Source organism: Crocuta crocuta, unplaced genomic scaffold (assembly GCF_008692635.1).
Source record: "Crocuta crocuta isolate KB4526 unplaced genomic scaffold, BGI_CrCroc_1.0 scaffold331, whole genome shotgun sequence".
Taxonomy (NCBI): Eukaryota; Metazoa; Chordata; class Mammalia; order Carnivora; family Hyaenidae; genus Crocuta; species Crocuta crocuta.
The window spans coordinates 415,412-441,429 of NW_027531015.1; the positions used below are offsets into that span (position 1 = coordinate 415,412).

The following is a 26,018-nucleotide window of genomic DNA, read 5'->3' on the forward strand; positions in this document are numbered from 1 at the left end:
TTGGGTAATTTTCTGTTCACAAGTCCATTCAATTCCATAATAGTTTTTTACATTATGCTTTAAAATAAGCCTTTTGGACAACTTAACTAACAGGTTTTAAATAACTGTCACTTCAGTAAAGTGTTAAAGTTGATCAGGAATGAAAAAGCATTTTCTTAGTGTATACAAAGAGCTAAAAGATTCTCAGGATTATCACAACTGATGAAATAAGCACAGATTTATTCCAGATATGCTCAGATTATGCTCAAGTCACCAAATTGATCCAGTTGCTTAGGAAAATGAATGCTTAAACTTGTATCCGTTTTCCTACACAAGAGAAGCCTTCCCAGGCCCTTCTGTAGTAAATCAGATTAAATTTTTTGAGTGATATCATAGTCAAATCAAATTTGACTTACAAAACCAAATTTATTTATTAGTTCTTATTGTGCTGACAGCTGGCATCATTAATACTTTAAACCACTTAAAATTAGCCAAATATCTAAGATAGTTACATGTACAAAAGATATACAAATTTAAAAAACCATTTAAAAAGTAATGGATACCATAATTTGTACTTGACCATAACTTCTGTATTCAGAAATGATTGTAAAATTAAAACCTTAGAAAAACTGTACACCATATACTTTGAGTGATTTACATCTTAGGAAACAAAGGCAGTCTTTCACTGTTACACATTTAGTGTCTCTGGTGGATTGAGGAGAGAAACACCATGATACCTGTAAGTAGGGGGAAAAAAAAACAAAACTCAGCGAATACTGGGTAATGGGGCTCATGGAAGGACACATATACTAGGAACTCAAAACTGCTCTTTCTATTCTGATTGAGTTAATGGTTATGAAATCATTGTCTGGTCCACAAAAGATGCCCGCATACCAGTTCCCCTCCCCTCTTTTCCCTCAATTGCAGGATAGAAAGGGTAACTACAGCCTACTCAAAACACCTGGCCTGCTAAGAGAACAGTTTCTTCTTAGGGAGGCTGTATCTGTTCTATGAATCCTCTGATAAAGTGAAAAAGCCAAGGGTCTCAGAATCCTGCAATAGCCTGGAAAAGCAAGCTTCTTTAGTATGTTAATTCTTACTTTGAACTTTTATACTTTTCTCTTATCGACTGTTGTGCATGCTGTGGTGCTCTGAGGTAGGTCTGGTGAAGGTCCATGAGGCAAGGCTTAAGACTTTCCAAGGTATATCCAGTCTTTTGAACTAAAGATTCAGGCTGCAGAGAAATGGGTAGAGAACCACTGAGTTTTGTTTTTAGGAACAGACACCAAACACAGTTAAGTTAGTAGTTGTCATTAAGCTGGAGTTTTGTTAAATTTCAGGGCTAACACCTCCAGCTAAGAAATCTAGTTTTCTGGAGTCATTGTTCCATCTTTTATGCTGACTTCGGTGAATTTTTACTCCTTTTCCTGCCAGCAGCAGGTCTTCTGGCCTGATCCTTTAAGTACACCTTTCAAATCCAAGTAATAACTAAGCTTTCTACCTAACAAACATACATTACTAGACAGGTAAGACACTTTAAACAGCGTAGATTACTGAACAGTTTCTCTAGGTTAGTACCTCTAGACCACCATCTCTCGTATAGAACAATATCTGACTTAACTGACACAAATGTTCTAAGTTGCAAGGTAGAAGTGTGAAGACATCGAAATACATACCCAGCTTTGTCCTGTGATTGTGTAGAGTGCTAAATGAAAGGCTGCTGCAGCAATAACTGATGGCAAATACTTTAGGTACGGGTCAGCATCTATCAAACTTAATTCTCCCAAAAACTGCAATGGAAATGTAAGTATACTTTATGATCACAAGAGCTCTAGAATTCAAATCTCAAATCCTTGCCTTCTGACCCATTATTTTCCTGTTTTTAAGATTGGCTCTATGGCAACCATAGAGGAAAAATAATTCTCATAGCCCTGATCCATTATCTTAGTGTTTTGCTCCATCTTCATCCTGTATTTTTTCCTCTTTTAATTTTTAAAACAACTCTTCTGGCTACCATTTCTCAAGACTTAATCCTCATTCCACTACTCCTAGTTATTTTCCCAATTCATGTTATATTTCAACAATGGTAGGCTCTCTTTATACTATAGAATTTGCCATTAAATACTAAATCCCTTGACCAAAGCTATAAAATTAAACTGTGACCTAAGAATTGTCATTGAACAAAATGAAAAGAACTTACCATTGCTAAACTTTCAACTTTGCAGTTGGCAGACTGCTGATGCAGAAAGTATTGGGTAAGAAACTGATTTACCGTTGGTGCAGCTAGGTCAAAAGCAAGCACTTTCAAAACTAGGTGCTCCATTCTCAGGACTTGTTTCTTGGTATAGGTATCATCTGTAATGTACACAAACTCTGCTACTTCTGGGGGGTATATTTCTTCAAACTTTCTACAATGAAAAAAGTTTTAAGTAATCAGTCCTTCCAAAAGAGAAGCAAGCTGTTTATCTAATTCTGAAATCCCTTTAGCAGAATACATGGAATGAGTCCCAAACCTACAGTCCACCAGTTGCCTGTTTCCACTGCTACTTGACCATTTCCAGCAGAGACTAGATAGATGTAACTGAAAGACCCAAATCAGTACAGGACTCATGGGATATCTGTCTAGGGCAGTCAAAGAAATAAGAGGCATGAGCGTTTCCAAGATGGTAACAATGCCAGAGTTCAAGTAAATGAAAGTTTAGGAAATTCTTAGAAAAACAAACATTTTTAGTTTTTAATTTCCATGTCTTAATGGGGAAAAGATATGATTTTATGCCAGAAAGCACTTTTTGATGGAAGGAACCACACTTTTAAATTTGGTAATCTAGTCCAAGTGTATTAAAATGTAGGCAGTCTCCATCTTCAAGGTACCCTAGAATCTAGATCTGGGAAAATTAGTATCCTAAATTAGTTTCCACACAGTTTCATGCTGCTACCCCTAAAGTAGTCACCAACTCTGCTTTGTGTATATTAAAATGTCACAGTGTTAAATATCACAACTTCTTCCCTACACAGAAAGGTACCAATCACTTAATCCAACAAACCAAGTTGGACTTACGAGGCTAACAGCATAGCAGCAGTGCCCACAAGCTGAAGTTTTCCTCTCAACACAGACATCGATGAAAGGAACCTATCAATGTAGTTCACAGCCAAATGCAGGGTCTCATTCTGTAGTTTATATTCTTCTCCTACTTCAACTAACCAGTCCACAAGGATAGCCCTCATACTGTTAGTGATGTCTGGCTGTTTCTTCATGTAACCCACTTTAGGCTTACATTTAACCTGTTGAGAAAGTTACTTAGTATAATGTTAAAATTGCAGTTAGATGATTCTACCATTAACAAAGATGCCACATAGCAGAAACAGAAGTATAACATTAGACTAATTCACCACCAGTTAAGGAACTTAAAATTTCCTCTCAGTTTCATTTTGCCACAATGAATAAGTAACTATAAAAATTGGATTCAGAGAGCTGTTACCTCCATTTCCCTAAGGTATGTGTGAATGTCCTCATGGTAGTCTGGGACTTCATTGACACTCATTGGCTTTTCATCGTCTAATACAATTGATATGTCCATAGTATGTGGTGACTCTGGGAGAATATAAAAGTATGATTAAATTCATGGTTCAATTTTCTAATTAATTTAATAGCCAAAACTGATTGCCCTTGTAGGTAGTCCCATAGGAAAGCATTTATTTTATCCAACTAAAAAGGGCTGCTCATGCAAAAGTACATGGAATATTCCACTCTGGTTTTAGTACTTCTCTCCACTTGGTTTTAGTCAGTAAGAAAAAAAACTAATAGGCTACTAAAAGGAAAACGATTTAAACATCAGGTATTATGTTAAAGTATCATTCATATTCCATGAGAAATAAGAGCAGATGGCACAGTGATTCTATTAAGACCAAGTGAAATCCAAAAAAGCCTGGATATATTATAGTATATATATAGTATTAATTATACAGTATTTATTGTAAGAGTTCGCAGACCCCAAAGTCTGACATATTCAAAGTACAATCTAGGCAATAACTAAGAAGCAGGGCTTCTATGAGTGTGTGAATGAGAAAATGAGGTTTGCTATGAGCAGTTCAAACAAATTAACAATACAGTCAACAAATGATTCATGTTTGTAATTTTAAATTATCTTTCAAGGCAAAGAATATCATTAATCTTTTCACCCCAGGGTTCACTTAGAGGTTAAAATTCGTTGCAAACTTTAAAGAAAAATACAAACATTACTTCCAAAGGATTTTCCGGCTATTCCCAGATCACTTCTCACAGTAGAACTAAAGAGACTGGACTTAATGAGTTGTCCAGTGACTCAATAGACCTATGGTAAAGAAATTGCACAAACTGTTGACAGAGCTGTCTTTATAGCAGCTACTTTAAATGTGGTTAAGTACAAAGCCATGGTTCAACACTTGACTTACAGGAGGACAATGTCCCTCTCTGGTATCAGATTGGATTTACAGAAACAAAATTTTAAAGCTGTAAGAGAGGGCACCTGAGTGGCTCAGTTAGTGAAGTGACTTCAGCTCAGGTCATGATCTCACCATTCTTGAGTTCAACCTCTGTTGGCCATTTAAGCCCTGCGTCAGGCTCTGTGCTGACAGCTCAGAGCCTGGAGGCTGCTTTGGATTCTGTGTCTCCCTCTTTCTGCCTCTTCCCTGCTCATGCTGTCTCTCTCTCTCTCAAAAATAAACATTACCTTAAAGCTGTAAGAGATGTTAGATATCACAATATTGAAAGCTGCATCCTATTCAAATATTCTGAGTGGTGTGTATAAAGTGAGTCTTACGAATACAACTAGAAGCAAGCAAACATTTCCAAGGTCAGATTAAAGTACGTGTTTGAGATCTAATTAAATTTATGTGATTGACAATACGTGGAAAGGACTACCTAGTTAGGATTTATAGATCACTAGGTCAACATATTAGCTGTGAAATCTGAGATGAGTCACACACTTTCTAAACTTTGTTACATTAAACCAAGTTCATTACGTAGTAAGGATCAAGTAAGAAAATGTCTTAAAATAAAAACAGCATTAATCCAGCTTATTTCTCAGTTTTTTAAAGAAAGGTTAGTATATATTTTTTTCATTTTAGAGAGTGTGCAGGAGTGAGCTGGGGAGAGGGGCAGAGAATCTCAAGCAGGCTCCATGCTCAGCAAGGAGCCCAATGTGGGACTTGATCCCACAATCCTGGGATCATAGCTTGAGCCAAAATCAAGGATCAGAAGTTCAACCCAGCGAGCCAACCAGGCTCCCCCAGTGTATTTAATAATTATGATTACACTGATTTGATAAAAATGTTCTTTAAAACTTACCAAAACTACCATCCATTGGATAATCAAGAGGTACCAGTGGTTTTCTTGGTCCAGATAAAGCAATAGCTGAATTAAAAGCCAGGACATTTTCATGTTCTGTTTTTTTAGACTCAGCTGGCCTCTTCTGAGTCTCTTCTTCTGCTTCATCCACATGAATGGTAAATGCAGGCTGTTTACTGTTTGCTTTCCAGGGAGGAACAGTGACATGCTCATCATTTATAGGAAGATCCTTAAGAGGTGCAACCTAAAAATGAATAAATATTTGGCTTTGAGCCTGTTGAATGGAGTCTTGGTTTCTTTCCCTTATGGATCTCAGTGTCCTTTTACTCCCAAATACTCTCAGGAAATTAAACTGGGGCAAAGTCCAGGCAGTAAAGTCCGAGTGGCTTAAGAAAGGGATGTTCAAATTCGCTACAAGCGTTCCTACCTAAGTTATAGAAAGAGTCACACTAAGTGGAATTATACAAAACGAATCAAGGCCACAAGATGGGTGGAAGGACTAGATGAAAAATGACAAGTTTAGGAGAGCCAGCGAAGAGGTGCTGGTTCACTACTTTCGCCCAAGGGTGGAGCAACCGAGCAAATCCGGCAAAATGGCGGAATTTACGAAAAGCAAAGTGTTTTTTATACCCTTTCTTAAAGTAGAGGTAATCTTAACCATATGGAGAGAGGAAGAGGGTCCAGACACTAGGGCAGTGCCTGGGTTTTAAAGCGGCGAGAAAAGCGAGGACACACGTTCTAGGGCTTGATTTAGGCCTTGGTTTGACCACCATTATCTATGGAAAAACATCCCCAATAAAGAGCAGACAGGCAACAAATCAGCTCTGGCGAAGACAGCAATGGGGGAGAAGCTATTAAGTGGCATCCCACACGCCAGAAAACTAGGAATCAAGGTGACTCAAGACCTAGGCCACCCTTAAGAAAAAAGCTCGGAAGATGCTTTCTTGCCACGCTCCTTGGCCTGCTAAACCTCGTGCAAAACTCCCGCTCGACCCACCCTCCTGCAGATACTGCTCATTTCTTTACCCGTCGTGTCTTGGGCCTCTGCTGCGGCGCTGGAACGCGCGGATTCCCGGCCTTGAGTACAGCCAGCCCGGCCCGAGTGCGGGGCTGCTGGGCGGGCGCCACCTTCTCGGGGTTGATGTTCTCTTGGTCCTCTTGGAGCTCCGTATGCTGCAATGTTAGCAGCGCCGAGCTCGCCTCGCGGGCCGCAGGCCCGGGCGCGGAGCTGCCGAACATCACTGCTCCCGGGGTCGCGGCGGGATCAGCCTGCGGCGCCAAGCAGCGTGTGCTCCGTCCCGCCGACCCCACCAGGAAACGCTCCCGCCGTAGCAATCCGCTGCAGCCCGGGCCAGCCTGCCCGCTCGAGATCACGGAGTTCCAAGGAGCTTAAGAAAGGCGTACGCAGGAACTGCCGGGCGTGGAGGGCTAAAGACGCCCCCGAGATGTTGCGAGCAGCCCGCCGGAGCGGCGGCTGTTCGTACAGTTCAAGTATCCCGCGACTATTGAAATGAGCCAATGGAAAAGGCCGACGCCCGTGACGTCACCCGAGGCGACACGGTCGCAGGCGAATGAAGGCGGACAAGAAGGCCACGGAGCGGAGGCGGAGAAATGCCGATCAGCCAGGGGAGGAAAAACGCCCGCGCCGGGCGAAGAGGTGGTCCGGTGTTTCTGATGACTTTAAACTAGGCAACTAGGTGATCCCTGCGCTCTGTGCAAGGGCTGTCTCTTGGATAAATTGGATTAAACTTAAGCAGTTATTAGTGAGCCGCGCCAGTCGTTAGCCGTTGGACCTTCAGTTAGCCTGACTGGTTTCTCAAGGTCTAAAATCTGACCCAGCCATTTACTGGCCTGGTAATCGTGGTCCAGCTATTCAGGGTCTCTGATCCTCAGTTTTCTTATCTATTAATTGGGAGTAATAATGTCTATGTGTCATACGGTTCTCATGATTATATAATGAGCATATATCATTACCCGCTGCTCATGTATAACTGATACGCAAATGTTGGACTATAATATCATCTTACCATTTAAGTGCTTCTTCAGTCATGCTTTTTAATTTATGTAATAAAGATGCAATTAAGTAAGGTGCCACTCTGAACTAATTGTTGATATATTTATATATAAACATATTTCAAAGTGGCACCTTTATATTAAATTATATATAATATGTATATATTACGTATATACTACTAACGTACTACAACAAATTCAACTAGACAGTCACTGATTTTGATGCATCTTTCCCCAAACTGTGGCAGCCGACAACAAGCTGTGATATGTGACTTTAATAAATTTTCAAATTTAATATACAAGGCTTGCATATAATAAATATAATGGTTTATGATTAAGAAGCATTACTGTTTTCTGACAAATTCATGAGTATGCCCTTCTTGAAAACATAAATAGCTTATTTCCATTATAATCTTTATGCCATTTTAAAACAACCTTTAAATACAATATTTCCCTGAATATGCCAAATATAAATTATGATTAATGAACAAAACTTCTGTATTCTGTAACCTTAAAGTCATATTTCCCTCCATATATGATAAAAAGGTAATTAGTGGATCCTAGTACAGGAAAATCTAAGAAGCCTTCACTATTTCTGCACTATTCACATATAGTACACTTGTACAGCTCTACTAGTTAGAGGACATCAAATTAAGATCCCTTCAATCTGTGGAAGCTCTGCTCATTTCCCTGGCCACAATTTACCACACTGGGCCAACTCAAGCATTTCACAAACTGAGCATGGATCACAAAAACATTACCTAGCAAAAGTGAAGTCAGTTGCATATCAGTCTCAACTCCTAGAAAAAATAATTGGTAAGTTATTTCCACTAGTTAACAATGTATACAGTAACTAGGACACAAACCAGGCAACAGAACTTGGGATCTGGACTCAGTTTTACAAAATAATAACAGCATGTCTTCCTAATTCCTTAACCTCACAGAGAATGTTTTTTTATAGACTTGACGAAATAATATGTATCATGAAGATCAGATGAAGTAATGTATGTAACTACATTTTGAAAACTGTAAAGCAGTTTATACATATATATGTGCAGCTTAAGTATTTGAATATATTTTTATTTTCGTAATATTTCTCAAAAATTAAAACATCCACTTGCAAAAAAAAATCATTAAAGTCCTTTATAATCATTCCACTTGTTTTAATATAAAAATTCTCTTTATTTCTAAAAAGCTCCATTTCTCAAAATAGAAGCATTGCTAAAAGAAGTCCCATCTGAAATATTTTTAGATGATATTAAAAAGGATTTGAAATAAAAGTATGTATAGTTAGCTTGTCCTGTATTTTTGTTTTAACATATTTTGTATAAAAAGACAACTCTGGAACTTTACCTTGTTTATCTATTTCAGGCAGCATCAAAGAAAGCAATCAATGCATTTTGATCAGAACTGTCCAGAATCTCCAGTAAAAGAGGTACTTTGGTTTTTACATTGGTGCCTTTGAACTTGAACTTATCTATGAAAAGATCGGTGATCATGCCTATAAAGAAAAATGTTAATTTCCTATCATTGATTAGTACTAATTATTAACACAGTACTTAATGAAAGTGAGTTACTACTTGAAAATTTCTAAGCACTCATAACTGCATTAGTTAATATACACAAGGCTAAAGGGATTGATACTTTAAAAAATATTTATTTTGGGAGATTTTCTTTAAGTTTATTTATTTTGAGAAAGAGATAGCCAGCAAGCGAGCAGGGAGGGGAGCGGCAGAGAGAGGGAGAGACAGAATCCCAAACACACTCCAAGTTGTCACTGCAGAGTCCAAAGTGGGATTTCATGAACTATGAGATCATGACCTGAGCCAAGATCAAAAATCAGACGTTTAAACACTGAGCCACCCAGGTGACCCTATTTGGGGGGATTTTAAGGCAAGTTTCAAAACAAATCATTTGGCTAAATCCTCTTAATTGGTTAAAATCCACTGAATTCAGACAATTAACTGCTGGCCAGTTATTTTTCCCACCAAGCTGGCCATTTTGAGATAGTGTAGACAGATTCTGTTCTTAAGAGCTGTATTTGAATTATAATATTCCATCAATATTTTGACCATTCTTGGGATTTATCCAACATGTTTCAGAATTTTTTTATTTCAGAAAGATAAAAGGAATATACTACATATGGCATAGTATCCAAGGAGAATGAGTGACAGCATCTGCTAACAAAACAGAATAGTGTTTCTGTAACAAAATATGTGGATAAATAGTCACATTAAGTGGAAAATGACTATAACCTCATGCCAGTTTAAGTGAGGTGTTGTCATTAAATTATTAATTCATATCAAGTTAAATTTGCTGCCAAATGATTTATGGAAGAAGCATTAGTTTTCAAAGCTTTCTGGATTTTTGAACTGGTGATAAGAGATGGTTTTGTACCACCTATCTTCTAAGTTATTATAAGTATAAAAGGTCATGTGTTTGCCATATCATAAATATTAAGATATTAGGTATTATTGTTATACTTTGTGAGCAAGTCCCAGGGTAAAAAATAAATTCATTAGGCAGGCTTAAGGATCAGTGTGGATTGAGGGTACCAATTGACTATAAAAGATCTGGCATAGTGCAAACAGCATGCAGTTTGGAGTGAGGAAGTTCTAATGCAGGCTTTGCCACTACATATGTGACAACAAATTTTTTAGTCTCAGATTTCAATTTAAAAAAAATGTGAAAATAGTGCTTGCTTTAGCAGCACATATACTAAAATTTTAAAAATGTGAAAATGAAGATAACACCATCTATGATGCAGAGCTGTTGTAAGGATTAAAATCCCACCTGATTATGAAGATGTTAAAAATAAATAGGTATGCTATGCACAGTAGGTCTTATATAAAGATTGCAAAAAAAAGTTATCCTTGAGCTGTTCCATCCTTCCTCTTTCTCTCCCTTCCTTTACATCTCCGTCTTGCTTTCGCTGTTTTTCATGACAATTTGTGAAACACCCAACTTGTCACCACCAAAGCTAAGTGTTTTGAACTATGAATTTATAGCACAATATATCATTTAATTCTTTTTGCCTAAAAAGTATTAAGTGCTGCATTTTGATATTTCACAACATCAACAAAACCTAAAAATTATTTGTGTGAAATATAACCTACATTTTAATGCTTCATAGGTTATATTCATTTCACACCAGGTCTCCTCATATTAACAGAAATTAATTTACTGCATTACACCTATTTCACTTTTTCACTTTCATTTTATCAAATAAAAACATTAAATATTAAAACTAATTTGACAAAATAAATACTTGATGCAATAAACTGGTTGTCACTGGTTCATGAATGCTGTAGTCTTTGCTTAAATCTTTGTGCCCATTTTCTCTCACATGATCCTTCACAAATAGCCAGTAGGAAAGCAATATGGCAAGGTTTTCTACAATAGTTCACTAACCGTAGAGTCTTTCCAGATGTGCAGGTTGCTTTTTGTATTCTTCCTGTAGCTGATCTGCCTCTTCTAGAATACAGCGATATTCTGGTATCAGAAAGTTTGTATTTCCTTCATGAACCTGCAATTCCTTAATTAAAATTAAAAACAGAAGCACTTTAATGTTCAAAATTCAATCTAGTGTAACTTTAAAGTCATTATAATTTTAGAAATCCCATTGCAATAAAATAGTGATCATGAATCCACAGAATATATACTTACTTTTAAAGCATCAATTAATTGAACTTTCTTAGCCAAAAGCAACTGGTACTCCAGCTTTGGGTGGATTAGCTTTAAAGTGTGTTTGACTGATACTTCATTTATCTCTAGGAGTTGAGCCAGACACAATTAGATAAGTTACTTTGATCAGAAACATTCTTATTGTTAACAACAAAACTACGCCAGAAAAAAATTCATTTTTCTTTCTTTTTTTTTTACCATATGATATGTTGAGGTTAATTTTCCTTTTTGTAGCTTCTTTAGAGAGCACATCTTTTAGGATGGATATAGTAGAAATGTTGTCAGATTTAAAAACTCCTTCTCCTTTCCTATAAAATTAATATATTTTTAAAAGAACAGCTTTAGAAGAAAATACATACATTAAATAGGTCCAGTAAATAACATATTTTATGACTAGGACCTGGTTTTTAAAATTCATTTCATTTCAGATCATTTATATACATATCCCATTATTAAAGAATATTTAAATGTGTAACCTTTTACTAATTACTACTAATTACTAATTCAACTTCTGAACATAATTGTGAAACTAAACAAGATGTTAGATATATGCCTCTTAAACGTGATAATTACAGAGAAGTCCTTCCTTAAAACATCTTTTTACTTTACTTTCACTAATAAAATTTCCAACAACTAACCCCATATGTATATAAAATGCATTTGGAATTGCTTATTTACATGCTATTCTTTGATGTAATCATACAAATCACAAGATGGCTACATTCTTCATTCTCAAAAGAAAACTGATATTAAACCTAAAACTAACATCTTCCGTTCTTCCATGCCCATCATTCATGCCATTTATTATGGACAGATGACCCTTCATCTCCTTTACAGAACCACTTATTTGTTCTCTTACCTTTCTAATCCATATATAATTGACCCCTGAACAATGTCAAAATTGTTCAAAAATCTGCATAGAACTTCTGACTCCCCAAAAACTTAACTAGTAATAGCCTACTGCTGACCAGAAGCCTTACCAATAATATTAACAGTTAATCAACACATATTTGTATATGTATTATATACTGTATTCTTAAAGTGAGAGAAAAGAAAATGTTAGTAAGAAAATCATTGGAGAAAATAATTTACCGTACTGTACTGTGTTTATAAAAGAAGTCTATGTACAAGTGGTCCCATGCAGTTTAAACCTGTGTTGCTTGAGGGTCAACTGTGGTTTCACTGGCACTGGCCTCAACTCCACTTGTGGGACTTTATAAGGAAGGATTTAGCAGAGCATTCCAAACTCATGGTTTTACACTGGCACCTAATCCTGGGACTTTTATTGGAACTACTAGGAAAGAGAGGCTCTAGGATAGATGAAAAGATAGAAAACTAGATGGAATTGCTGGTAGCCACATGGCACTTAATAGGAAAGACAAAAAAAGACAAAAACAGAGCTAAGCAATGGAAAGGGATAGTCTTGATGATGTCAGGTAAGCCAGTGGTCCAGTTCTGCCTGAGGCAGATTACTACTAGACTTTTTTTTTTTTAATTTTTTTAATTTATTTCTAGGAGAGAGAGACAGAGAGAGAGAGAGAGAGAGAGCGCGCGTGAGCAGGGGAGGGTCAGAGAGAGAGGGAGTCACAGACTGAAACAGGCTCCAGGCTCTGAGCTGGCAGTCAGCACAGAGCCCGACGCGGGGCTCGAACACATGAACCGCGAGATCATGACCTAAGCGAAAGTCGGACGCTTAACCGACTAAGCCACCCAGGCGCCCCAAATTACTACTAGACTTTTAAGTTATATGAGCTGATAAATCCTTTTTACTTAGTTAAGTCTTATCGTATTTGGTTCCTTTTTATGATAATCAAAAGTTTCCTAATATATATATACCATCTTTCATGTATTAAATGCTGTCTTTTTATTTGGTTTTCACACCAATAGTTTATATTCACTAGCTGTAGACAAACGCTAATTCTTTTTTCTAGAGGGATGAATCATACATACAATTTTGATTTCAGTTATGTTTTAGAAGTCATGATATTTTCACTAGTCTTTAATTTTAACTGATATTTAATTTTAAACACTTAATAGTACCTGGCACTGTGGAATGATTCACATGGTTTATTTTCTTTTAATCATCACAACTCAATGAAATGCTATTATTTCCAACCCCCCAAAAAGAAATCTGAAGCTCAGAGAGTTAAATAATCCAGGTAGGTCACATAGCTGGTGAGTCACAGAGCCATGATGCAAACCTAAGTATGTTTGCCTCCAAAGCACATGCGTCTATATTTTCTCCACATATATGTATTTTATTCAGGCACCCAAAAAACATCTATTGAGCAAAGCCATGTGGTAGGTACTTGAAGGAAACATACAAAAATAATTAAGAAACTGACTCTGCCCATGAAGAGCTTAAAGTCTAATTTGAAGAAACAAGCTTACATAAAAATTATTATATACTTCAAACAAATAACAAATACCTAAGACAGGTAAGAATAAAATACTATATATGAGAACAGAAAAGAGAATCAAGGAAGGCTTCAAAATACAGCTACTGAGTTGAGCCTTGAAGGATAAGCAGAGTTTTGATTGTTAAGAAAAGAATATTTAAGGACTCAGAATGGTAAAAAGCAAAGCGTATGCTATTATAATAATACAGAATATGCTAGGGGCAAGTTGGATTGTCTGCTATGATTAAAGCGTGAGGTTTACTGTGGTACTTTGAAACAGGAGTCATTATTGCAGGTTTAAGACACATGTTGATCACCTGGAGAGCAAAGTAAAACACCTCAACAGAACTGATGCACAAAAAGTTATATTGCTGGATACTTCTTGGTCCCAAAAGGTTATATTCTGAGGTAAAATTATGTATTCACTGCTATTTCCAGAATTTAGCATGGTAAAGTCTCAGCTAGGAAGCAAGAAATAAAATACCTCAGTAATCTGCTTAGGGAGAGAATCCTAGACAGAGAGATAGGTATAAGCTCAAAGAGCGGACATAGAGAAATTAGCCTTATCCAAGAAATAAGTCATTTCACATTCAAGAGATGGGAACAAAGAAGAAGGAAAATGTAGCCTCTACTGTATTCAGAAACAGAAATTATAGAAGCCTACTGGAGATGAGTGAGTAGTGACAGTAAAAGGGCAGGGGTGCAACTAGGAGCTTGACAAGAGTGTAGAATACGACCTCTACCCTTTAACACGATAGCTTCAAAAGCCTGTATTTTTCAGGGCGACTGGGTGGCTTAGTCGGTTAAGCGTCAGACTTGCGCTTAGGTCATGATCTCGTGGTTTGTGGGTTCGAGCCCCGCGTCGGGCTCTGTGCTGACTGCCAGCTCAGAGCCTGGAGCCCGTTTCGGTCTGTGACTCCCTCTCTCTCTGACCCTCCCCTGCTCACGCTGTCTCTCTCTCTCTCTCTCTCCTAGAATTAAATAAAAAAACATTTAAAAAAAAAGCCTGTATTTTTCTAAACTCTCAAGTTCTGAGCCATTTCCTATTGTGCCTAGAGAAATTTAACTGGAATTTTTATTGAAGTTAGAATAAATGTTTGAATCAATTTGGGAAAGTACTGCCATATTTATATCTTCATATTGATGACAACTGAATATATTACTCCATTTAATCAAGTCTTTTATGTCAATAAAATTTTAAAGTTTCTTCATGTAAGTTCTGCATTTTTCTAATGACAGGTATTCCTGCAGATTTTATATGGATATTTTGTTATTGTTACTGCTACTCTGATAGGGTCTTTTCAAATAATTTATTTTCTAACTGGTTATTACTGGGAAGAGGAAAGGTATTGATCTTTCATATTTGTCTGTATTCAATCATTTTTTTAAACTAATTCTATTTGTTTTTCAATAGAGTCTCTTGAACAGTATAGGTTTTCAATGACATTATTTTCACGTTATTCCCGCCTTAAAACAAATAAAACTTCAGAAGCTCTATTTACATAAAAACATTTATGAACCAGTAATAAGTTTTATTTACCTGTAGGTGCTTTCAAGTTGTGTATCCAGGAAAGTGTTCTGAAAATAAAATGTCACACATTCTCCTGCTGGAGGTTTTTCAGGAACTTCAGGCAGGCAAAAAACCACCCAGGAGTGAACTTCAGCAAAACTGAACTGGCCTGTTAAAGTCAGTGTGTTCATTGGTCTGTAATTTAATAGTGGAGGTACACATTTGTGTGTAGCAATACATGGAGGTATTATATGTATATAACACATGAAGAAACAAAATTTTGCAATAGTAGATAAACAAATATAAAAGTATCCATTTCATTTTCTTCAGATTAATATTAACCACAAGATAAACAACAATTTTCAATCTCATGAAAAAAAGAATGCTTATCTATATCTGTGCCTTAATATTCAATTAAGTAACATAATAGCTTTACAAATAAAATTCAGTTTATTCAAGTAGACTTCATTTTTTAAAAGTTCACCTATATAAACTACAAAACATACACAAGAACTTCCTTAGGGAAAGAATCAGCATAATGTGAAGGGTAAAAAACTGGGCTTTCCAGGGCACCTGGGTGGCTCAGTTGGTTAAGCATCTGACTTTGGCCCAAGTCATGATCTCATGGTTTGTGAGTTTGAGCCCCAAGTTGGGCTTTGCGCTGACAGCGTGGAGCCTGCTGTGGATTCTCTGTCTCCCTCTTACTCTGCCTCTCCCCTACTCATGAGCATGTGCTCACTCTCTCTCTATCTCTCACCCTGCCCCCTTCAAAAATAAATAAACATTAAAAAAAGCTGGGCTTTCAAGTAAGATAGATGTGGATTTGAAACCTTCCTGTTTACTACCCATGAGCCATTGGGTAAGTTAGAGAAAAATACCTGATATCTTGCAAGGACATGGAATAATACTTTTCTATTTTGCAAAATCACACACAGAGGCACACATACATAAAAGTTGTAAAATAAAATAAATTTAAAATAAATCAAATGGATGATTATAAACAGTTAAGGAAATACAAAGTTCAAGCAATTAAAGGTTCAGAAGAACTTTAAGAAGATACAGAATTGGGGAGCCTGGGTGACCCAGACAGTTAAGCATCTCACTCTTGATTTCAGATCAGGTCATGATCTCACAGTCTGTGAATTCAAACCCTGCATTGGAGCCTGCTTGGGATTCTGTCTCTCCCTTTCTCTGCCTCTTCCCCATTCTCATGATCACTCTCTGTCTCAAAATAAATAAACTTAAAAAATTTTTTTTTAAAAAGAAGCAGATACAGAATTAAGGAACCTAAGAATTGGAAGAGACTTTTGAGATCATCTAGGCGAATCCTTTCATTTCCAGATAAGAAAACTAAAACCCAGATAAGTTAAAGGATTTTCCCCAAATCAAAGAGGAACAGATATAGGATTATAATCTGAGTCACCTGATTCCCAGTTTGCCTTCTTTCCAACACACCATGCATGCTACCTCCATTAACAACTTAGACTTTAAAGCAGGAAGACACCCTATAAAGAATCTATTCTCTTTAATGTTTTCCAGAAATCTCTCCTAGGAATATTTCTCCTCACATCTTATTTAAATTACATATCTCTGAAATTACAAACTGCAATAGAAAAAAAAAATGGGCTTTGGCCTCTAATCATAACTGTTTCCTGTATCAGCAAGTTACTTTTCCAAGCCTCCATTTCTCATTTGTAAACTGGGGACATTACTACCTACCTGCCTTGCTTGCTGTAAGACTTAAATGACAATGCCTAAGTACCTAGTACAACATAGAACATACGTAAAGTATTCAGTAATTGTTCATTTCTTTCCCTTCTCCTTCATTTTAGTTCATGGTCTCTCATCTTCAGGAAAGAAAGTGAAAAACTAACAACAGGAAGATGTTTAAGTTGGACTGGAAGTCAGAAATAACAGGACTATCAAAACCAATTGATTTACCAGCATTCCCTGAGGTGAAACAGAAAGGAAATATAACATTTGAGGCTAATATTATAATAAGATCCTGTTCACGGAGAACTCAAATGCTAAACAGTATTTATTCACAACAGGTATTTGGGAGAGAGAAGTGTTACTCTACTGAGATCAGAATGGTAATATATGAGAAAGATAGGAAGTCCAACTCAAACCACCCATTAAAAGAAGACAAATCTTGTGCTCGCTTCGGCAGCACATATACTAAAATTGGAACGATACAGAGNTAAAAGAAGACAAATCTTATATTAAAAATATGAATCCACAGCATTTAAATATTTAATTTTTAAATGTGCAAATAGCTACCAGAATTTATACTATAAAAATGAAAAGCAAGTTTATCTGTATCATGTAATATCCTAAAAAATAAACTGCTCCCTCCTTTGTCCTACCTGTCATGATCAATAAAGTGAGTTCTTTGATGGAGTGAAAGGGGTTTGATAAGGTATTGGCGGACCTGACAGGTTTTGGGTTGAATCCTTGGAGTCACATATGCTTGAAGCGTGCCATATTGGCCTTCAATTGAACGAATCTGATTCAACAAAAGAGAAAAGAAAGTAAGAATATTCTAGCAACATAACATAAATGTTATCTTTAAAATGTTCAACACAAGTAATCAAGTAATTAGACATTAATCTCTTCTGTAATATTCTGAAGGAAATAATGACATTTTATTAAACAACTACTTTTTACCACTAAAAGAAAATTTAAAAAGCTTTTGTCAGGCAAAAGCAAACTTAATCTATAAAAGTTATCCCCACCACATATTTTTAGGTAATTTGTCTACACTTAGAAGTGCTATGTCATTCCAAAAAAAACATACATTCTTACATAGTATCCCATCACACCACCAGTGTCAGATTCATATCAAAAATGGTTAAAATCTAGACATTTTGTTGAGGGGGATAAGTGAGTTTTTCAAATAACTAAAACTTAAAATGTAATACTTCCATTTTCTCATAAATAAGAGTATGATAGCATATAGCTATTGTTATAATAACCTATTGACAGAAAAAGTAAGAACTTAATTCTTGATTTTCTATGAAAATAGAGAAGTATACACCATCTAATTATAACATATTTGGATTAGAAAATTCTTTTGAGTTACTTTAAATATACCTGGTTGTACCTCCTGAGGATTCAAAACACTTAACAGAAAACAAAAATTCATTACGATGTGAAGAATTAATTTCACAGGAGTTAGAAAGCTGTTCAGCTTCTCCCTCTTGCCCCCCTCTCTGTTTCTCTCACTTCAAATTCATAGATGGACTGTAGTACTTCTTGTATTACAATAGTAGCTTCTCTAACTTGGCTAATATTTTATTTTTAATGCTTATTTATTTTGAGAGAGAGGGAGAACACACTTGAGAGTGAGTGGGGGAGGGGCAGAGAGAGAGGGAGAGAGGGAGATAGAGAGAGAGAGGGAGAGAGGGAGATAGAGAGAGAGAGGGAGAGAGGGAGATAGAGAGAGAGAGAGAGAGAGAGAGAATCCCAAACAGGCTCCACACTGTCAGCACAGAGCCTGATGCGGTGTTTGATCCCATGAACCATGAGATCATGACCTGAGCCAAAATCAAGAGTGACTGAGCCACCCATGTGACCTGCTAGGTGATACTTTAATTCACACTTTTCCTAGCATGTGAGGGGGGCAGAAATCAATGTTTTACCTACATGGGGAAAATAAATAAAAGTTTAAAGTCTTTTGCAAATGTTACACTGCAAATATTACTCTAAATGGAAAGAGAAGAAAGATAAAAGGATTAAAAACACAGAAAAGTGGGGCGCCTGGGTGGCTCAGTTGGTTAAGCGTCCGACTTTGGCTCAGGTCATGATCTCATGGTTCATGGGTTCGAGCCCCACATCGGGCTCTGTGCTGACAGCTGGCTCAGAGCCTGGAGCCTGTTTCAGATTCTGTATCTCCCTCTCTCTCTGACCCTCCCCTGCTCTCTCTCTCTCTCAGAAATAAATAAAACATCAAAAAAATTTTTTTAAAAATACAGAAAAGAAATAAAAAATATATCTGATACAGCTATATTTCAGGGTTTTTTTTTTAAAGGTAAGCTTACACTAGCACATAATTTTTTCCACAATAAAAAGCCAAAATGTTTTCTTTGATTATATAACAATTCACATTCATTATTAAAATATAAATAATACAGAAAAATTAGGATGAACATACAAGTCACATGAAATCCTACCACCCAGAGATGATCATGATTGCTATTTTGGTAGTCATGCCTTCACACATTTTTCTATGCAGAAGTACAAAAACAAAACCATAATTTCACATGAAGAAATTCTATTTATATCAAAGACATCTTTCTTATTTCTAATAGTCCCATTTCCCCCTTATCTTTGTCTCTCCCAATGGCATCACCTTCCTCCCACTCCTATCCCACCCATGCTTTCCCCTGTGGCATAACCTATGGCATAACCTATCATACCAGACAGATGTTTCTTTTCAAAACTTCATATTTATACTACTTAGATAAAATGTATTTACATATTTAGGGATTTTATCCACATTTTGTTTTTCATGGAATTTGCTCCATGTTAACAGGAATAGATCAATGCCTTCTTTATTGCAGCTGTGTTATATTACATGGAATGCATAAATAGCTAATTATTCAACCATTCAATTATTGAATGTTCACATTTGGAATATTCACTCTGCTTCTACAAGCAATATTGCAGTTAATTAAATACATATCTGTGTGTATAATTCTGTGATTTTATTGCTTAAAATAGATTCCTCCAAGTGGGACGATTGCCTGTTTTGCCAAAGAAGCTGTAACAATTTTTATTTCCTTCAGCTATGATTGAGAGTGTCCTTTTACTCATCCCTCCACATGGTGATGTTGCTTTTAAAAATTCTTTTACCAGTCAGTTAGATAAGCAGAAAATGTTTTTTATTATTTTAATTTGAATTTCCCTAACTAATAATAAGGTAGAATATTTTCTTTTAATATTTGTTAGCTATTTTGACTCTCTCTTGTGTGAACTGAGGCACAGAACATATTCTCTGCCTATTTATGTTACTGCATAGTCATTTTTATAACAAGTTACAGGCAGTCTTTGTGTTCTATTGATATTCACCCATTACCTAAAAGACAACTAAATTTCCTTCTTTTTAAAAATAATTAAGTACTTAATTCATCTAAATTTGTTTTTTATATATGGCATTAGGTTAAGAATCTACTTAATTTTCTTCCAGATAGATACTAGTTGTGGCAACACTAATTTTTAAACAGAAATAGTAATTTAACAGAATTTTTCCCTACATAAAAATGTCATGCATTAGGGGCGCCTAGGTGGCTCACTTGTTTAAACATCCGACTCTTGTTTTCAACTCAGGTCTCACCATCTCAGGGTTGTGAGATCTACCTCTGCGTTGGGCTCCACAGTGGGCGTGAAGCCTGCTTAAGATTTTTTCTCTCCCTCTTCCTCTGCCCCTCCCTCGCTTGCACTCTTTCTCTCAAAAAAAAAAAAGTCATACATTAAATTTCCATGAATGTATGTTAGGCATACAAATGTATCTCTAAATAATTTTATTACATTCCCTATTTATTTAGGCCTTATAAATACCATACATTATTTTTATTATAGTAGTTTTATAGTATGTTTTACCATATGTTAAGTTCTACCTTTTTCTTTTTCATTAGTTTTCTTGCATCTATTATTGCATCCAATTAAAAAAAAAAGAACATAGCTTTTTGATATATGTAGGTCTACTTCCCAATTTATTGGCACAATCTTGTTCAGTGGATATATAATTTAAAATGTTTAATTAGGTTACAAAAAATAGATTTAACTATCTTCCTTTAGGAATAAATCCATTCCAGTTTTCAGTTTTTCTTTCAAAATACACAAAAGGGGATGTATGCAGAGTAAAATAGTTTACGAAAAAACCCTTACAGTTAAATGGAACTTCTTTAACTAGATGTGAAAAAGTTATTATGTAACGACATCTCTCTTGAAAAAAACAGACCGAGTCTCTGAATATCAGCAACACCAAGAAAAAAGTTACAGTCCTTAATTTTTTAGATCATAAATGTATCAAAAAGTTTTTTAAAAAACTCACACAAATTCATTAACTAAAATAGATTTGTGTGCTATCAGTATTTAATTATGAAAGAGATTATATTACTAAATTGCTAAAGAAAACATTAAATGATTTTCTCTAAAATAGATGGTAATACATGACATTATTGGAGCGCTATCAGAAAAATCCAGATGGTAGGAAAACATAGGACAAATGCTCAGATACTTCAATAACCATTATTACCTGTCTGGACCATAACTGAATCAAACAAACTGTAAAAAAGAAACTCAGTGAAATCTAAATACTAAATATTTGATGAAACTAAGGAATTATTATTAATTTTTCTTAGGTGTGATAATAGTATTGAGGTTATGTTTTCAAAAAGAGTTCTTATCTTTTGTACATATGTACTGAAACATTTACAAATGAATTTACAAAATATCTTGTATTTGCTTCAAAATATTTTGAGATAGACAGCGATAGTATAAACAAGAATGCCATGAGTTGACGACCACTGAAGCTGAAGTCATTACTTTTCTGTATGTTTGAAACTTTCCATAATAGAAAATTCAAAAAAAAAATCCACTTAGAGGAAATTCAGGACTGGTAATTTCAGAGAAGGTGATTGGTTGTGCGCCAATAGCAGAGATAATTGTTTGGGCTGAGTTAAAACCTAACTGGTCCAAGGTCATTACTCCAAAAGGACTCATTTCAGAGGGAAAAATAATACAAAGAAGTGATATGATACACTGCAAGATATACCAAGGTGGAAAAAGAGTTCAAACTTTCAATTAAAGGTAATTTCAAACATTTTTACCTTGAGTTCCAGCCTTGTGGTATTTGCCTGGCACCGATAAGTGGCGAGAAGAAAGTTGTCATTTGACTGGGAAGAATACAAAGTTAAGGAAAAGGATGAATTCACATATTTATAATCATAAAAACATCATCAATAATAATAATGGTTACTATTAACAAACCACATATCATTTGGGTGACACTGTGCTAAGTGCTTTTTTCTTAACTCCTGCAAACAACCCTATGCGAACTTGTACTAAATAAGTTTAAACAGATGGAGAAACTGTAGCATTTGGGTTAGGAAAATCTCCCCAAAGTGAGTAAGTAATGAAATCAGAATCCAAATTCATACTTTTAAGATGCTAAAAGTCATGTTCGTTCCATCCTGAGTTTCTACAATAACATTTTTTTAATGTTTATTTTGAGAGAGAAAGCAAGGGGGAGGGGGCAAAGTGAGGAGAGGGAGAACCCCAAGCAGGTTACACACTGTCAGCACAGAGCCCAACGAGGGGCTTGAACTCATAACCATGAGATCATGACCTGAGTCAAACTCAAGAGTAGGTCGCTCAAATGACTGAGTCACCTACATGCCACTACAATACTTTTAAATATTAATTTTTCTAAAAATTTAACTGATAGCACAAACTTCTAATGTTTATAATAAGACAAAACATCAGTGTTTGGTGTTGAATGTCTCTGATTATCATAGTTATAGCAAATAGCACAGTGCCTGGGATGATACTATAAGCATTCAATACATGTTTGTGGAATTAAATTAGACAGGTTACTTCAAATATGACAACATCCTAAAACTGAATATTAAACTACTAAAAACAGAAATATATCTGGGTCTATAAATTGCAAAAACAGACAAGGCATCATGAAATACGTAGTATGCAATTTTCATGTACTACTATTTCCCTGTTTTTAAAAAGTAACTAAAGAAAAAGGATGCTAGTATCAAACAGAAAATTTGAACATTTTAATTTCAAATCATTTAAATTTAGTAAACAGAATATCAATCAACTTAAAAATAAATACACTTTCATGTGGTTAAAAACAAATGTTATATCTGACAAAAACTGAGGACTAATGGATGTGGGGGGGCAGAGAGGGATGGGCATGGAGGAGGACACTTGTGGGGATGAGCACTGGGTGTTATGTGGAAACTAATTTGACAATAAACTATTTGTAAAAAATAAATAAATGAACATTAAAAATTAAAAAAACACAAATGTTACATACCTAAGTACTTATGAGTAAGATGATAAAGATTAAAATACATGAAATATCTGGGATTAGGTTTGGGATAGGAGAGGGAGGAGAGCATAAAACAAGACCAGCCATATGTTGAAGTGAACAATGAGTACATGGAGGTTATTATACTATTCTCTCTACTTCTGTATATACTTGAAATCTCCATATTAAGGCTTTTTTTTTTAAAGCCATCATTCTAGAAAATGGGCTTTAAACTAGTATGCAATACTCATTTCAAAGAAACCTTCAATGATGTAAATAAAATAGTATAATCTTTCACAGTAATTTGGGGATTAAGATTTTAAGATTAACGATTTTTTAAATGAAAATAAAAATGTAGGCCTTAATCTATTATGTTTTATTCTCAAATAGGGATGACAAACCATATATATTGCATAATACAAGTATGATAAAATCTCTTAAAAAAAAGCTTTACTATAAAATTAGATTAAAAACTATTCCCTAATATAGTTATCAACTTTGTTCTTCATCTACTCATTTTATTCTTGCCTTTTTTATATGTATAACGACTTGCCAACTCTAGTCACCATCTCCAGCTCTGGCTTGCCTTCTCTGATATAACCATTCCAGACCTTATCTTCACCCTAACTTCTCTCCAGGAGCCACACTTTGCTCTGAGACTGCTAGTGTGCTAGTATTGGGCAGGAAGTAGTGATATACTAAGCATATCAAAAGCTCTGGTACAGTCTCATCCAAGATACTTTACACATGGTAAGTACCCAACAAATGTCTGCTAAATAAAGGTTAAGCAAGATTCAATGAGCCCAGAAAAGGTGAAAAAGAACAAGCAGAAGAAACAGACCATGTTCAAATGTAGGAATGTGTGAAACTATATAGCATTTTCAAGAAATTTTAAGAACTTCAGTTTGGCAGAAATAATGTGCATGGGAGGGAAGGTAGCAGCTGGTAAGAAATAAACTAGAGATGTAATCAAGAGCTGAATCATGGAAAGCTGTTATGCCACAATGAGAAATCTGACTTATATGCAGCAGGGACAAGAAATGTTTAAAGGTTTTGAGAAAAGAAATGACACGGTGATGTTTATATTTTAGGAAGACCTCTCTGGTGGCAGTGTACAGCAGAGCCTGGAGGTGAGAGGCAATACTGGAGATAGAAAAACTGGTAGATGAGTAGTTCAAGGAACCATGATAAGGGTCTGAAAAGTTAAGAGAAGTGGAAATGAAGCAGAAGTACAGAAGCCAAGGAGACAGAACTGGCAAAAACTATTGACTATTTGGATTTAATAGATCAGAGAAATGAAAAAATCTAGGACAACACCCCAGTTTTCCGGATTATCTGAAAATAGGGAAGATGAGGAGAAGCAGATTTTGAGGGAAAGGTTATGAAAAACAGATCGAAGAAGAAACATTAAACCTTAGTAGCATCTGCTAGGCTTTATTTAAAATGGCATAATAGAAATGAAAGTGTCTGAAAAATTCTTGATATTTTTTACTCACCTCAGAATCACAGCTGCTAAAGCTGACAACAGCAGAATTTTTATCCACATCAAGTAAATCTATTGGAACATCACTCTACAGTCAATATTTAAAGACAAACAAAAAATGGTTCAGATGGAAATCTAAAAATTTTCACAAAACATTACTTTCTCTAAGAGTTCTCTTTAGTTCTAGTTCATGTTCATCCTTAAATCTGGGCACACAAATTCTCTTAATTTACATTTGGTAATATGTACTTCTAGAAAATAAATGCAATAAAGAATAAATGTTTTATCACAATGACTTATTTTTTTCTAATTTGGAGTACTGGAGATCATAGACCATCATCTCTCACCACCCCTTTAGAAGTATAATCTTTCTACCTATTTTTGTCAATGCTAAAAATGCTACCATAGGCTGAAAATAATAATATGGCCATTCTGATTATATCAGTTCATTTTTATCAATTTATTTTTCATCTGCAACACAGAAATGAGATAATTTTTACTCTCCTCTAGAGAGGTAGTTTCTAGGGCACTGTTGTTACACTCAGTTCTATCCTAGAGCTGTTTAATTCAGCCCTTATGCTAGCATTACTTAAGACAGAGTTCAGCCTTTAAATTTTAACTAATAATCTGATCTCTCCCCCACATCTTCTTAAACCGTCTTCTTTCTCCACTTTATTCTCTTCTTATTTTCTTATGGGTTTTCCATCTTTTGTTTGTTTCCCATTCATCCTACTACCATCCTTTCCCACTCCCTGAATATCTTGCAATTTATAGAAAAACTAATTAAATATATTATTGAATGGAGTTGTGTATTATTATCCCTAAATTTCACCTTTTGGGTATATCTACTTTGTCTACTGACCCACCCAGAAACTGGTAGTTAATGAGCAAGCTATACTGTAAGCTACCATTTTAGAATCTTAAAAAAAAAGGTTCTAATAAGGGCTTTAAATACTGCAGTTTTCTAAGTCACATCTCTTAAAATTCTCTTAAGGTCAACCAAAGAACAAATTCCTGACTGTTCTTTTTTTTTTTTTAAATGTTTTATTTATTTCTAGGAGAGAGAGACAGCGTGAGCAGGGGAGGGTCAGAGAGAGAGGGAGTCACAGACTGAAACAGGCTCCAGGCTCCGAGCTGGCAGTCAGCACAGAGCCCGACGCGGGGCTCGAACCCACAAACCGCGAGATCATGACCTAAGCGAAAGTCGGAAAGTCGGATGCTTAACCGACTAAGCCACCCAGGCGCCCCACCTGACTGTTCTTTTTAAAGCTTCTTGAAATTTAAGTTCATCAGTCTTTTGTTTAATAATACTTAATAGGATAAATAAAAAGTAAAAATATAACTTAGATAATCTATGAGAAAACTGATTACCTAATGTAAGATTAAGATAAACCTTTAAAAGTACTATGTAAGCTAAATGCAACATTTAAAAGATAAACACTTGGGGCGCCTGGGTGGCTTAGTCGGTTAAGCGTCCGACTTTCGCTTAGGTCATGATCTCGCGGTTCGTGGGTTCGAGACCCGCGTCGGGCTCTGTGCTGACTGCAAGCTAAGAGCCTGGAGCCTATTTCAGA

At 35.7% G+C, this 26,018-nt stretch overlaps 2 protein-coding genes and 1 long non-coding RNA gene across 5 annotated transcripts in view; 1 reads left to right on the top strand and 2 right to left on the bottom strand.

Moving 5' to 3' along the window:
* Positions 1-202: 202 nt before the first annotated feature.
* On the bottom strand, positions 203-7,275 carry CCNA2 (cyclin A2). The gene is made up of 8 exons (XM_077770886.1): positions 6,332-7,275; positions 5,306-5,549; positions 3,459-3,571; positions 3,038-3,261; positions 2,180-2,387; positions 1,656-1,769; positions 1,080-1,213; positions 203-716 (listed from the first exon to the last, which is right to left on the bottom strand). Exons 1-8 carry the CDS (start codon positions 6,542-6,544, stop codon positions 668-670), a joined length of 1,299 nt encoding a protein of 432 aa, XP_077627012.1. The 5' UTR covers positions 6,545-7,275; the 3' UTR covers positions 203-667.
* LOC144237215 (uncharacterized) lies at positions 6,832-17,105 on the top strand. 3 transcript variants are annotated; one of them, XR_013336787.1, is made up of 3 exons: positions 6,832-7,002; positions 8,690-8,753; positions 16,744-17,105. It is a non-coding gene; the product is annotated as an uncharacterized LOC144237215 (long non-coding RNA). The 3 variants fall into 3 exon arrangements; XR_013336785.1 differs by having other exon boundaries at positions 6,840-6,962; XR_013336786.1 differs by lacking the exon at positions 6,832-7,002 and adding an exon at positions 8,047-8,134.
* The window catches only part of BBS7 (Bardet-Biedl syndrome 7), a 37,990-nt gene continuing 20,100 nt past the window's right edge, over positions 8,129-26,018 (bottom strand). Inside the window, exons 12-19 of the mRNA XM_077770884.1 lie at positions 24,458-24,532; positions 21,745-21,810; positions 17,278-17,417; positions 14,942-15,106; positions 11,201-11,310; positions 10,985-11,088; positions 10,730-10,853; positions 8,129-8,819 (exon numbers count right to left, since the gene is read on the bottom strand). Of these exons, the coding sequence (XP_077627010.1) occupies positions 8,686-8,819; positions 10,730-10,853; positions 10,985-11,088; positions 11,201-11,310; positions 14,942-15,106; positions 17,278-17,417; positions 21,745-21,810; positions 24,458-24,532 (918 nt within the window). The 3' untranslated portion in view covers positions 8,129-8,685. The remainder of the gene's footprint in view (positions 8,820-10,729; positions 10,854-10,984; positions 11,089-11,200; positions 11,311-14,941; positions 15,107-17,277; positions 17,418-21,744; positions 21,811-24,457; positions 24,533-26,018) is intronic.

What these genes read in the sequence shown, in the direction of transcription:
- CCNA2 (XM_077770886.1), bottom strand. Translation starts at nt 6,544, where the DNA reads ATGTTCGGCAGCTCCGCGCCCGGGCCTGCGGCCCGCGAGGCGAGCTCG. An exon ending in GCTGCTATGCTGTTAGCCTC is followed by an intron (nt 2,388 to 3,037) that starts GTAAGTCCAACT and finishes TTTTCATTGTAG; the next exon opens with AAAGTTTGAAGAAATATACC. An exon ending in CAATCACAGGACAAAGCTGG is followed by an intron (nt 1,214 to 1,655) that starts GTATGTATTTCG and finishes ATTTCTCTGCAG; the next exon opens with CCTGAATCTTTAGTTCAAAA.